This window comes from Myotis yumanensis, unplaced genomic scaffold (genome assembly GCF_028538775.1).
Source record: "Myotis yumanensis isolate MYYU_CA2020_CCGP unplaced genomic scaffold, mMyoYum1.0.hap1 SCAF_1, whole genome shotgun sequence".
In the NCBI taxonomy this organism is placed as follows: Eukaryota; Metazoa; Chordata; class Mammalia; order Chiroptera; family Vespertilionidae; genus Myotis; species Myotis yumanensis.
In genome coordinates this window covers 237,272,318-237,285,541 of record NW_027223752.1, presented here as the reverse complement: position 1 = coordinate 237,285,541, position 13,224 = coordinate 237,272,318, and the positions used below count along the sequence as shown (strand labels likewise).

Below are 13,224 nucleotides of genomic sequence, written 5' to 3'. Positions count from 1 at the left end.
GGCCCCCTCCGCCCTCCCCCCCCGCCCCCCACTTTTAAGGCCCCCCCAAAAGAAGTGACACTGGGCCCACGAGCATAACCCAGGAAAGCCCCGGTCCCAGGTCAGCCGATCCTCAGCCCTGATCCCCCCTTTGCCACTTTGCCGTGAGACATACCCACCCCGGTTCTGTGGTCGGGACACAGGCAGCCTCCCACAGTCCCTCCAGGCCACCCTGTCTATGCCCCCTGCTGTGTCGGCCCCGTGTCAGCCTGGCCCTCTGTGAGCCCGGGGGGGGGGGGGGGGGGGGATGAGGCGTGATGTACCTCGTTCCTAGGGGCGAAAGTCCAGCGTCCCCGGAGGAGGGACCGTGATGTTTGCATAATGGAAGATGGTTCCGTTGTTTCAAATACTGGTTTAGGGTTTTAGTGACATGGAAGAGGATTCTGTTAAAACATCCCACAGGGGGCAGAGCACAGCCAAGCAACGCACACGGAGAAAACAATGGAAAGAAATATTCCAAGAAAGTGCCCTGAGTGTAGGGGGAAGGGTGCGGCGGGGGGAGGGGTGCGGCGGGGGGAGCTGTGGGAGGCGGGGTCACTCTCCTCTCCACGCGTGTCTGTGTGCTTGGCCTTCAGCTTGGGGTTCAGCGTTGAGCAGGGAACAGGGAAGGGGCAGTGTTTGGGGGATAGAGAGCGTTTGTGTCCCCTCTGATGTTTGAATAACTTCTTTTGGGGGGGCGAGAGGAGCAAGTCTCAGCCCCCCGGCTTTTGTGACTGTGTCCTCCGGTTCCCAGGGGTCCCAACAAGCAGAGCAGCACCCAGGGGCAGCACCCACGGGCAGCACCCACGGGCAGCACCCACGGGCACATCCCCACGTGAGTGTCAGAGGCCCGGGGTGGACACGCTGCCTGTGAACAGCCCAGACTCTGGGGCCGGGACCACAACTTCGTTTCTGACAGCTCAGCGCCCCCCCCCCCCCCCCCCGCCCGCCCCCGCCGGCCTGCCCTGGACCTTAACCGCAGGGCCGTGGCTCAGGCTCCGGCACCCTGAGGGTCCGAGGCCTCGGCGGGCCCAGGTGTGAGGGAGGGACATCTTGGCTTCCGGCCACTCGAGCTCTGCTGTGCCGGTGACGCTGGCCCGGCTCTTCTGAGAAATTCTTGCACAGCGTTCGCAGGGGAAGGCGGTCTTAGCCTTTCCTACAGGCTCTTTGCCCCGTTTCATTGAGATGATTCCTCTTGTGAGACGGGCTGGCCTATGCGTGTGCCACAGAGAAACCTTAGTAACCGCAAGTGTGGTCTTTTATTGTTGCTTCAAGCAGGTTGCTGTTGGAGTTAGTTTTGTATTTTAAAGTTTTGGGGATTTCCCTTTTTTGGTTAATCCTCACCAGAGGATATTTTTTTCATTGAATTTTTTTTTTTAGAAAGTGGAAAGGAAGGAGGGATGGGGAGAGAGAGAGAAACATCGATGTGAGACACGTCAATTGGTTGCCTCCTGCATGTGCTCCTTTTCCTGCCCTTGACCCGGAATCAAACCAGTGACCCTTCAGGACACAGGCTGGCGCTGTGACCACTGAGCCGCGCCCAGGGCTGGGGATTTATTTTTTTTTTCTCAAACCCAACACCCTGCACAGAAGCTTCCCTTGAAGGCAGCGCAGGTGCCCGCCCTCCTTCCTGCCCTCGCAGCTCCCATGTCCCGGTGGGCGGGTGGCCTGTGTCCCGCGTAGGCTCCACCCAGATCCCGTCACCTCTTAGTTCTGAGAAATTAAGCAGCCGGTGGCGGCTTCGCAGGGGGCAGTGCTGTTTGTGAATCGGAACACGATTGATTGTCATTTGAGCTAGATTTTTACGTATTCATTTTTAAATATATATGTATATTAATATTTTTATTGATTTCAGAGAGGAAGGGAGAGAGAGATAGAAACATCAATGATGAGAACCATTGATCGGCTGCCTCCTGCACGCCCCCTACCGGGGGTCGAGCCGGCAACCCGGGCATGTGCCCTTGACCAGAATCGAACTCGGGACCCTTCAGTCCACAGGCTGATGCTCTATCCGCTGAGCCAAACCAACCAGGGCCTATTTTTATTGATTTCAGAGAGGAAGGAAGAGGGAGAGAGATAGAAACATCAGTGATGGGAGAGAGTCATTGATCGGCTGCCTCCTGCACGCCCCCCACTGGGAATGGAGCCCGCAACCCAGGCATGTGCCTGACCGGGAATCGAACCGGGACCTCCTGGTTCAAAGATCGATGCTCATCCCCTGAGCCAGGCTGAGCTAGATTTTTAAAGCGACTTGGAGGTCAGAACTCTCTCTTTACGTCCCCCTTCCGTCCACTTACCCCGCTGCCACTCACACTTGGGGACCGCTGGGTGTGACGCCCGAGATGCAGCTCGCGGTGTCATGTTCCCGGTAGGTGAGACGGTGGTTTCTGAGTGAAGGGCGCCCGAGCTGCCGTTGCTCAGATGAGGAGACTGAGGCTCAGGGCAGAGCTGGGGTGCCCAGTGGCTGCTGCCCGGCCCAACGCTTCCTGTCTTTCTCCGAAGCAGTAGAAATCGAGGTCTTTTGTCTGCTGGTCATTATTATGACAGCGTCACCATGGAAACGACTGTACATGAGTCCTCAAAACAGACAGTTATTTCTGCTTTTACCAGCGCGGAGTCTGCCGAAAGGAGGGCTGTGCCCGGGCTGAGAGCTCTTAGACCAGGTGGTGATGGTGGCCGCCACCTTGTGGCCCCTACTGTGCGCTGCCCCCGTGCCGGTGAAGTGGCCGCAGCGAGGCTGGCGGGTGTTTACTGCACATGGGGGCTGTGCTGCGCTGCGCTCACTGCTCATCCTCAGGGCTGCCCTGCGATGGAGGCTGGTGCTGTTCATGTTACAGACCGGGGACCGGGCATCCGTTCCCCGGGGCGGCTGTGACAAAGGGCCACGCATTCGGCTTAAGACAACACAGATATGCCCGCCGGCGTGGCTCATGGTTGAGCATTGACCTGTGATCCCGGCCAGGGCACGTGTCCGGGTTGCGGGCTCGATCCCCAGTGGGGGGCGTGCAGGAAGCAGCCGGTCAGATTCTCTCTCACCATGGATGTGCCTCTCTCTCTTTCTCTCTCCCTTCCTCTCTGACATCAACTAAAAATATATTTAAAAACCCAAATATATTCTTTTACAACTTGAGCTCAGAGGCCCGACATCCAGGTATTGGTTGGGCTGTGTTCCTTCCGGAAGCTTCAGGGGAGAATCTAGAGGCGCCTGCACTCTGACCGCCACTTCCCTCGCCCCCTCTCTTCTCCTGCCTTTGGCCTCCCTGTTCCGTCTCAGGAGAACCTGGTGGTCACAGTGGCCTGTCGAAGAGACCGGGACAGTCCCTGCCGTCGGGTCCTCAGTCGCATCTGCAAAGGCTTTTGCCGTGAGAGGCAGCGTGTGCAGGCTGCGAGGACTGGGATGCAGGAACCTGGAGGGGCGGTTGTTTTTTTTACCACATAGAGGCACAGAGAGGTTAAGACACTGGCCCAGGGTCACACAGCCAGGCAGAACGAGGATAGAGGCTCCAATAGTCTCTTGCCCATGGACCTGTGCTCTTTCTCAGTCTTCACAGGATCTGGAGGAGGGGCCACACGCAAATGAAAGAGATGAGACAAGAAATAATAATTTGGGAATATTGGGGGCCAGGCGGGCAAGCCCACTGCCAGGGAAAGGACTTCACCGGTGCCCAGGCCTCGCCAGCCTTTTACTCAATGTTGGATACACATCTAGCTCTTAGGCGGGCAGGTAATTGCAGTAACAGACAGACTATCTTAAAGGTCAGTAAATATTAGAAGATTTACTCGGAGACTATTTGATCAGGAAATAGCTTGAGCCACCATTGTCTGGACCAGACACTCGGTGCATAGCTCTGGCCCTTGCCATGGGTTCGAGGTTCACCAGCGTTCCGGGCTCCTTGTTTGCACTCCTCTGCTCGTGATGACAATGCGCAGCTTCCTGCACTTCCCACCCAGCCCCTGTGTGTGACAGCAGTGACACCACGAGACACCCACAGTTGTTAAAAACAAGTAGGGTACGATTTCTGTGGGTTCAGAGCCTCCAACTGTAAAATAACCGGGGGGGCAGGGGGATCGAGCCCATGACAGTGACAGGGCTCTGGGAGGTGCCTTTACACTCTCGGCAGCAGTAATGACCGGGAAATGCCCTTGGCGGGTCCATCAGGGAGAGGGGGACCCCGATCCTCGTACAACGCCCGGGAGACACCCAGCTGTGAGTGCGATGGGACTGACAGGGGAGAGGGTGCCGCGGACTCTGCTGTCAGTTGGTAAAAAAATTTCTGTATCAGAAATTTCCAAAAAAAATGACGGGTGTTTACGCCTGCAGAAGTAAAGGCATCGGTGCAATTATTATTCCCGGGGCACAAAGCAGGGCTCTGCGATGACCAGTCAGAATTCAGAGGTCAGAGAGGCTGAAGGTGACCCGCGCTGGGGGACGTGGTCCAGCGCCCCGAGGTTGTCCGGACCCCTCACTGTGCTGGCGGCAGCATCACCACTAGGTGGCGGCAGAGTGCAGCAAGCCGTGCCGCTCGCTCAGAATCCGTCTCCACCTGTCCTTCCAGCTCCGAGACCTCCGGCTGGGTGTTCAGCCACCTGTGCCCCCGTTTCCTTGGCTATAAAGTGGGAATAAAAATACTGTTTTATGGGGGTGAGATGCAGTAATCCAGAGAAAGGGCTCGGCACGGACTGGCTCAGAATCGGTGCTCGATACACATTGCTGGTTCTCCCCTCTTGGCGGGCTCCGTCCTGGGCGGGCGCCGGACGGTAGGTTTGATGGGCGACAAAGACCGCACAGCGAGCGCACAGGGTGGGAACAGCCGTGTGTGGCTCCGAGGCCGTGGCGGGAGCGGCCGGTGACGGGCGTCTCTTTTTGCCTCCGCAGTCTTCGAGGAACCCGAGGACCCCAGCAACCGCTCCTTCTTCTCAGAAATCATCTCCTCTGTGTCCGACGTGAAGTTCAGCCACAGCGGCCGGTACATGCTCACCCGGGACTATCTCACGGTCAAGGTCTGGGACCTGAACATGGAGGCGAGGCCCATCGAGACCTACCAGGTGGGCTGTGGCGTGGAGACCCCCAGCCACCTCCCCTGTGCTGGGAACACCCACGGAGGGGCTTTCCCACGTATGGGGGGGGGGGGCTTTCATACGCCCATTTAAAGGTGAAGACACTGAGGCTCAGGAAATCAGCAGACGTAGCTCGGCCGAGGGAGGAGGCCTGCCCAGCCCTGCCCGGCAGGGAGCTCTGAGCCCCTGCCTGCCGGCCCCTGCCCCGAGGCAGGGCTGTGACTGGCCTGCGGTCCCGGGCCCCGGGCAACAAGAGGAGCATCGGGCCGGGCCCAGTTTGAGGGCGCAAATGATTCCGGGGCAGCCGATGGCATCCCTCCCTCCCTCCTGCCCAGGGAGGCCGCGCCTGCAGTTCTGCGTTAAGATGGCAAGCTTTGCCCTCTCCAGGGAGCGTCCCTGGGGCGCGCGGTGGGGAGATGGGAGTGTGTTACCTTCCTCAGTCCTGGGCACAGGCCTTTTAGGGCACCTTCTCGGAAAGTCTTCATTCATTATTTTTCTGTTAGGATTCATCCGGATAGATTAAGGAGTGGGAAAAAATTTCAGGGGATGGTAAAATAAAACAGGGACCTGAAAGAAATGTGGACTGCGTTACAGTTGTTTCAAAGCGGTTTCCAGTTATGTCTTTAGCTGGGAGATCAGGGAGGCTTCCTGGAGGAGGTGACACTGTGCTGGACCTCGTAGGATGGTAGGATTTGATTGTGCAGGTGTGAATGGGATAACACCCTCCACACACCCCAAGCAGCCCCGCCAAAGCCTCATGGTGGTCCAAGGTGCACGGGGGGTTCCACACACTCGACATCTGTCACCTCTCTTCCTTGGGAAGGGGGTGCCGTCATCTGTCCCTGGGAAGGGGGTGCCGTCAGCCCCCTTTGGCAGAGGGGAAGAGGGGGTTCTGAGAGGTCAGGATATGTGGGCACTGCTCACTGCTGGGCAGCGACAGAGTCAGCCCATATCCCTACCCTGTACCTCCCTGCCCTGTCTTCCCTCCCTGGCAAGGCCTGGGGGAGGGAAGTGTCCTGGGGAGGGGGGCATGAAGTTGAGAGGAGAGGACAGGATGCTTCTAGAAGCCACCTGCCCACAGGGACATCGGCGTGATTCTGGTCCATCACCCCTTCCCTCAGCTTCTGCTCCTTCCCTGGATGAATTCATGCAAGGACCATCGCAGCTCCTTGCAGCACCATGGCTCGCTGTGAGCCATGTGGGCTTGTGGGGTGCTGAAGCCGAGGGAAGTAAGGCATGAGCAGTTCGGGACAGGGGGTCCCAGAGGAGGGACAGCAGGTGCAAAGGCCCTGAGCAGGGACACGGTCAGTATGATCACAGATTGTCGAGGGGCTGCCTGGAACAGTGAGCAAAGGGGAATGAAGAAGAGCCTGAGGTCAGAGAGGTGATGGGTGGAGCCCAGGGGGCCTTGTGGGGAGGGGGGGTGAGCAGAGGTCTGACATGGCCCAGCTTAGTTTCAAAGGGATCCCCCTGGCTGCCTGGGGAGATGGCCAGGGTGGGGGTGGCAGGTGCGGGGAGAGCAGGAGGAGGCATCTGCCATGAGCTGGGGTCGGTGCTTGGAGCAGGGCGGGGCACCTTTCCCTTTTCTCCGTGACGGTCACCGTGCTCACGTGACTGTTGTCCTCAGAGGGCACGACCTGACGCCAGGCGGGGTCCTCCACTTGGTCCCAGAACAGCCCGTGAGGAATGTGCTGTGGCCGCTTTAAGGATGAAGGAGGCAAGGCTCAGAGAGGCGAAGCCGCGTGTCTGGGATCACACAGTGCGGGTGGGGGGGTCGGGGGGTTAGAGGGGAGCAGAGCCAGGGTTCGGTGTCCTTTGTCACTGCCTGTCCCCGCTCTGGCCACTGCTCAGGGGTTGGCCATGTGCCCAGCCGTGGGCTCTTCCCGGTGAGCAGGGCTGACTCGGGAGTGACCTCAGACCGGAGGGCACAGCCCCTCGCTGCTCAGGGAGACCCTCCCCTGGAGGGGCCGGGACTGCCAGGGCCCCCGACTCACCTGGCCCCCTTCTCGTGCCAGGTCCACGATTACCTTCGGAGCAAGCTCTGTTCCCTGTATGAGAACGACTGCATTTTCGACAAGTTTGAATGCGCCTGGAACGGGAGCGACAGGTAACCCCCGACCTCGCCCAGCGGGCCCTCGACCTGGCAGGTGCTGGGAGGGGGCCCGCCTTCCCTGCAGCAGGCGCGACTCAGCTCTCCATCCTGGGACAGGAAGCAAACCGTCCCCTAATGTAGCTACACCCGCGGGGACACCCACGCTGAGCCCGGTTCTCCTGGCGGTAGAGGAAGTGTGTTTAGTCAGTTTGGGCCCCACCGCCAGGTTGTTGGGGTGAGGGCTGTTCCCTGACACTTTGGGGTTCCCTGATGAACATGCCAGTAGGTCATGGGTTTGGGGTTCAATTCTTAGTGCCGGCAAAAGGTAAACCCAATTGTGCGTGTGCGTGTGTGTGTGCGTGTGCATATGTGTGTGTTGGGGTTTCCACAGGTTGTGAAGGCTGCCTGCCCTTCCTCGCATGGCCACCAGAGGGCGCGCGTGGCCAGGCGATGCCTGGCTCCCTGGGACTGGAGCCCCAACGCCTCCCAGCTGACTGGGGCCCACCACTTCCTGCCCGCACTTCACACGTGGGCACCCCAGCCTCCCTGCCCCTTAATGGAACCAGGATTAGCAACTGTGGGTGCAAATGGCTTGAATGAGCTGACTCTCCTCCCCCCAGTTATCGTGAATGGGTGCTCTGTGAGCGCTCCGCTGGGCCAGTGGCCCTTCCCTACAGGACACAGGAGGTTGCCTCACCTCCTCCTACGCGGGGAGCTGTTCCCCATCACCTCGGGGCCACGTGGCTGCATGGGGATCAGTGTCAGAGGACGGGCCTCAGTCGCCCGTGTGTCCACGGGTCACGGCGGTGTTACCCTGTACCCCGCTCCCCCCCTCCCCGCCTTGGCCGCTGGCACTGGGGCAGTGTGGCCTCTCCTGCTCCCCCAGCCGCCTTCACCTGGCCCCGGCTCTGTCCCCCAGGGTGGCCCCACAAAGGCGGGGCCTCAGAAGCCCGGGTCCTGGCGGGCTCTCAGCCAGCCTAATGCCAGGCCTTTCCTCTAGAAGGCCGGCTCCCGTCCGGGTGTGGTGGCCACCTCCTCCTCCAGCCTGGTCTCCGTGCAGAGCCCCCAGGCAGGTCCAGGGTGCTCCCGGGATGACCTGGCCGAGGGTCACACCCTGCGTGGCCTCCAGGTGGCTACAACGGCCAGGCGCCTGGACGCCCAGGGGCACCGCTGGCCCTCACGCCTCTCACAGTGACCGTCGCCCGGCCTCTCTGGATCCGGAGCCTTTCAGGCTCAGCCGGCTGCTCCCTGCGACCACAGGGGGGGTCACATGGCAGTGGACATTAGCACAGCCCAGCCCCCCAGGGTGAGCGGACTCCTTGAGAGGAGGGGGCGTCCTCGGCCGGTGGGAGGCGGCGCTGTCCACCCCCGCGCAGCCAGGTGGGGCCTCCGCACACGGCATTTCACTGTCTCAACAGCAAACGTTCTGTGCACATGAGTTAAGGTTTCAGTGGCCGATTTTAGAACAGAAAGGGGCTGAGCCAGAAAGTACACTGGATTCTCCGCCCACTCCCTGTCTCCAGGATGACAGGTCTCTGAAAAAGGCGGAACCGACTCCCCTTTCCACCCCCCCCCCCCCCCGCCTGGGCCACCCCCACGTGTGGGGAGCCGGCACGGCCATGGCATACTCAGTGCCAGCTCAGCCTGGTTCAGTGACCCCGAGTGGGGGCGGTGAAGGGCTTAGAACAAACAGACAAGAGAATGAAAGCTAGGTCTCGGTGGGACGCTGCTCCCTGATGAGGAGACAGCACCAGCGCCTACAAGCCGTGTCTTTATTTTATAGCAGACGCCACGAGGCAAAGTAGGGGCGTGATCAAGATGTTAACAACATTCTCGTGGGTTTCAGTCCCACTCAACTACATGCACCTGAACTCTATCACAGGCACGTGGGGCCACGTGTTCGGACCACAGGTTCAAGCTCACAACTACAGCTGTTGGCTATCATTGTGCTGGGAAGGCTCTGCCCTCCAGCTGGGACTTGCACGTGGCCACGAGAGGACTGTGCCCTCTCCTCAGTCCAAGGCTTGAACCTGGCCAAACACTGTAGCCGCGCCCCATACCCACGGCTCCCCAGATGCACCCTGCATGCAGGGCTGGCCTGTCCTGGCTCAGAGGGAGGCTGCCCAGGGAGCCCAGGGGGCCACAGGGACCCCCCAGCACCCACACAGAGCCGGTGTGTGCAGGGTTTGCCCCCAAACGCCGCCCAGCGACCTCTGAGCACGAGGTCAGAGGAAGCAGTGTGGGTGTCACGGGGAGGTGACCCCAAACACACTCTGGGGGTGGTGGGCTCTTGGGCCGGGCAGCGGAGCCACAGCCACTCGTGGGCGGGAACCTTGGCACAGACGTGCCAGCCCCAAGCAGCACGGATCTGTGACGGATCAGAGCTCCGCATGGCTGGTTCACTGGGGAGAGGAGAGAGGAGAGAGGGCGTCCCCTGGTTTTCACAGTGAGGACAGTGGACGGACAGATGGACTGTTCTCCTTAGCAGGACGGGCAGGTCTGTGAACATTGGCACAGCAGCCGTGTGCGGACAGCGTTCACTGATTCACTCAGCTGCTCAGAGGACAGAGGGTCCTGGGGTCGGGCTGGCTGGGGGGCCTACCCTTGCCTTGATTAGCCTCCTTACAGCCCAGCATCTCTGCATATTCCCATCCCCTGCCCCCCGCCCCCTGGGGCTCTCGCTCCTGGACCAAAGGGGCACGTTTAGGAGACCTGTTCGGAAGTTGGGGGCAGAGCACTGACGGGGCCTCAGCTCCGGCCTTGACATGTGGGCAGCGATGGCAGCTGAGACGTCAGGGAGGACGAGGGGTGACCCCGAGGCAGGCTGGCCCGCCTCCTCCCGGGCTGCCTCTCCGGGTGCTGGCTCTGCAGCCCGGGGCTGATGACTCGGGAGGGGACCGTGTCCTCTCCCGCGTCCCCCCTGACGCCTCCCTTCTCCGCAGCGTCATCATGACCGGGGCCTACAACAACTTCTTCCGCATGTTCGACCGCAACACCAAGCGGGACGTGACCCTGGAGGCCTCGCGGGAGAGCAGCAAGCCCCGGGCCGTGCTCAAGCCGCGGCGCGTGTGTGTGGGCGGCAAGCGCCGGCGGGACGACATCAGCGTGGACAGCCTGGACTTCACCCGGAAGATCCTGCACACAGCGTGGCACCCCGCCGAAAATATCATCGCCATCGCGGCCACCAACAACCTGTACATCTTCCAGGACAAGGTGAACTCCGAGATGCACTAGGTGTGCGGCCCGTCCGCCGGCCTTCGCAGGTCCCGGTCCCGCAGCCGCTCCAGCACAGGCAGTGCATTGTGGGCGGGGGTCCCCGAGGCCCAGCCTCTCCCCGGCTTCCCTGGGCCCGGCGCCTTTAAGAGGAGAACAGGGATTCACAGCCACAGACCGCAAAACGGACGCGTCGTCGGCCTTGCCGTTCAGGGTTCCTCGTCCTCGTACTTGACCCCGCGCTGTCTTTCCCGCATTATTAGGGTTTTCACGTCTCCGGGTTAATTTTCCCCCCGGCGGTTCCTTACGCACCCCCTGTGCCCCCAGGTTGGGGCTCGGGACAGATAATGAAGCTCAGACCAGCCAGCCGGGGCCCTCGGATCCGAAAGGGAGTGGTTTCCAGGGCCTGGGGGCGGCGGCTCCCTGTGCGTGGGGACTGAGTTCATGCTGAGACGTTCGGGACGCAGGCTCGTCGTTTAGGTTCTTCCCATGTCTTTCCATGTCCCGGTCCATCAGGGTACTGAGTGGAGGGGGTGCCGTCTTCCCGTGCGTGTGCCTGCTACGCCCGCCCGACTCCCCCAGCCTCTGCTGCGGCCCGAGGCCTCAGGACACCCATGTGATCCCTGTGCACCCAGCGCTTGTGCAGCCCCGGGCACCCGTGGGGATTCCCTGCCCCGCCCAGGCCCTTCTGGAATCCTCATCTTGACCCTTCACGCACCCCTACTGCTCACTGCGTGCCAGGCTCCGTGCCAGGTGCCAGGGAGGGGAAGGTGAACAGTTCATCACCCCCATGGCTCACACGAGGAAACAGGCCCCAGAAGGACCCACAGTTTGCCCAGGGCGTGCACCCGCGGGGGCGGGGGGTGCGTCAGTCCTGTCCGGGCCTTCCACGGGCACCGACCTACTACGCTGGCGGCTCACGCTGAAACCACAGCCTGGCCCGGAAGCTTCTCATCACCTGTGAGCGGGACAGAGCAGGTAGGACGACGGGTCCCGGAGCACGAGGTGCAGGGTGGAGAATGGAGAAGCCCCGGGGGCTCCCGCTGTTTGCTGGCTTCAGGAGCTCGGCCTCCCCACCTGCTCCCCGCCCCCCCCTACGCAGCCCCCTCTCTCCTCTGTAGACACACTGACCCGCCTCCCGGAGAAAATTGCATGTTAGGACCATTTAGGCACCTTTCCTTTAGGGCCCCACCGTCTCGGGACTCTCCTGGGGCCACGGCGGCGTCAAAACCAGCTCCGCCCACCCCACCCACCACCCACCCCGTCTTTGCTGGGAAGGGCAGCGGGACCGGGCTGTGCTCTTTGATTCAGAAAACAGCCTGCACAGGCCCCACCAATCCCAGCCGTTCTTGTTTTAACAAGATGTAACCTGACGCAGGAAATAGACCCACCCGAGATTCTTCTCCGTGGGCAACGGTGTACCCACCTGTGTGTGTCAAAGCACAAACACATGGCACTCGCCTCCGGCCATTCACACGAGGGAAGGGGTCCGTGCATTCCTTTTTCTAATCAACGTGAATGAAGAACGTTTGTGTCTCACGGCAAGACCAGGCCGCCTGGCCGCCGTGACATGTACATACCCCTCCAATTAAGATGAACAATCACGGGATCGGATTCCGCCCACCCCCTTTGGAAAGAGGTTCGGGAATGGGGTCAGCTGTCTGGAACCTTGTGGAAGCCAGAACCCAGCTCTGAGGGCCTGACCCGGCCCCTGGGATGCTCGGCACGACCGGTTCCCTCTGAGGTTGCGCCCCGGAGAGGAAGCCCGGCCGGGCAGCTGGGGGGCTGTCCGACCCCAGATCTCACACGCTCCGTCTGCCGGGTTCAGATCTCACGCAGGACCCAGAGGGAGGTCTGTGCACGGCTCCTGGCTCCTCACGTCTGTTTTAAACGTTGGCTGAGACCAAACCAAAAAGGGAAAGAAAACGATCTTCCCGAAGGAAAGCCCGTCTTGGGATCCCTGGGAAATAACGTCCAGAGAAGACCGAGTAACCAAATGTGTGTTGAGAAGCGGTGCGGAGGGCGGAGGGCAAAGCCGGAACCGGCGGGAGGACCGGGAACAGTCACAGGCGTTGCTTCCTGGCGGTTGGTTTTTCTGCTCTTCGTGCCTGTGGGGCTTGCGTGGGCCTTGCAAGGCGGTGGCTGGCTGTCTTGTCAGCTCTCGGGGCGGGCCGGGCGGCCTGGGGCCGCGGGGGGCGGACAGACTGACCCTGTTGGACCCTGTAACTCATGGGTGCATCGTTTTCTTTGGGGTCTCCCAAATCATCCAGCTGTGGAATAAAATTATAAATATGTGAATACCAGCCTTTTCCAATAAAATAACAAATGTTACACTGAAAATCAGGCTCAGGGTGGTGTTTGTTTTTTATTTATTTACTAGTGGCCCAGTGCATGAAATTCGGTCGGGGGGCGGGGCGTCCCTCAGCCCGGCCTGCATCCTCTCCAATCTGGGACCTCTCGGGGAATGTCTGACTGCCGGTTTAGGCTCACCCCCAACTGCTCCCACCTGCCGGCCTGATCACCCCCAACTGCCCCCACCTGCTGGCCTGATCACCCCCAACTGCTCCCACCTGCTGGCCTGATCACCCCCAACTGCCCCCACCTGCTGGCCTGATCACCCCCAACTGCCCTCCCCTCCTGGCCTGATCGCCCCTAACTGCCTCTGCCTCAGCCCCGCCACCATGGCTTTGTCCGGGAGAATGTCCAGAAAGTCTCCTGGAAGGTCTTCCAGTCTAATTAGCATATTGCCCTTTTATTAGTATAGATTTTTATTTTTAATATATTTTTATTGATTTCAGAGAGGAAGGGAGCAGGAGAGAGAGGAACATCAGTGATGAGAGAGA

At 60.6% G+C, this 13,224-nt stretch overlaps 1 protein-coding gene across 2 annotated transcripts in view; it reads left to right on the top strand.

The window, feature by feature from the left end:
* Positions 1 to 12,721, top strand: part of PPP2R2C (protein phosphatase 2 regulatory subunit Bgamma) — an 81,605-nt gene extending 68,884 nt beyond the window's left edge. For both annotated transcript variants that reach the window (XM_070399635.1, XM_070399644.1), the window contains exons 7-9: positions 4,895 to 5,064; positions 7,092 to 7,183; positions 10,111 to 12,721. In XM_070399635.1, the coding sequence (XP_070255736.1) occupies positions 4,895 to 5,064; positions 7,092 to 7,183; positions 10,111 to 10,402 (554 nt within the window). In that variant the 3' untranslated portion in view covers positions 10,403 to 12,721. The remainder of the gene's footprint in view (positions 1 to 4,894; positions 5,065 to 7,091; positions 7,184 to 10,110) is intronic.
* Positions 12,722 to 13,224: the final 503 nt, after the last annotated feature.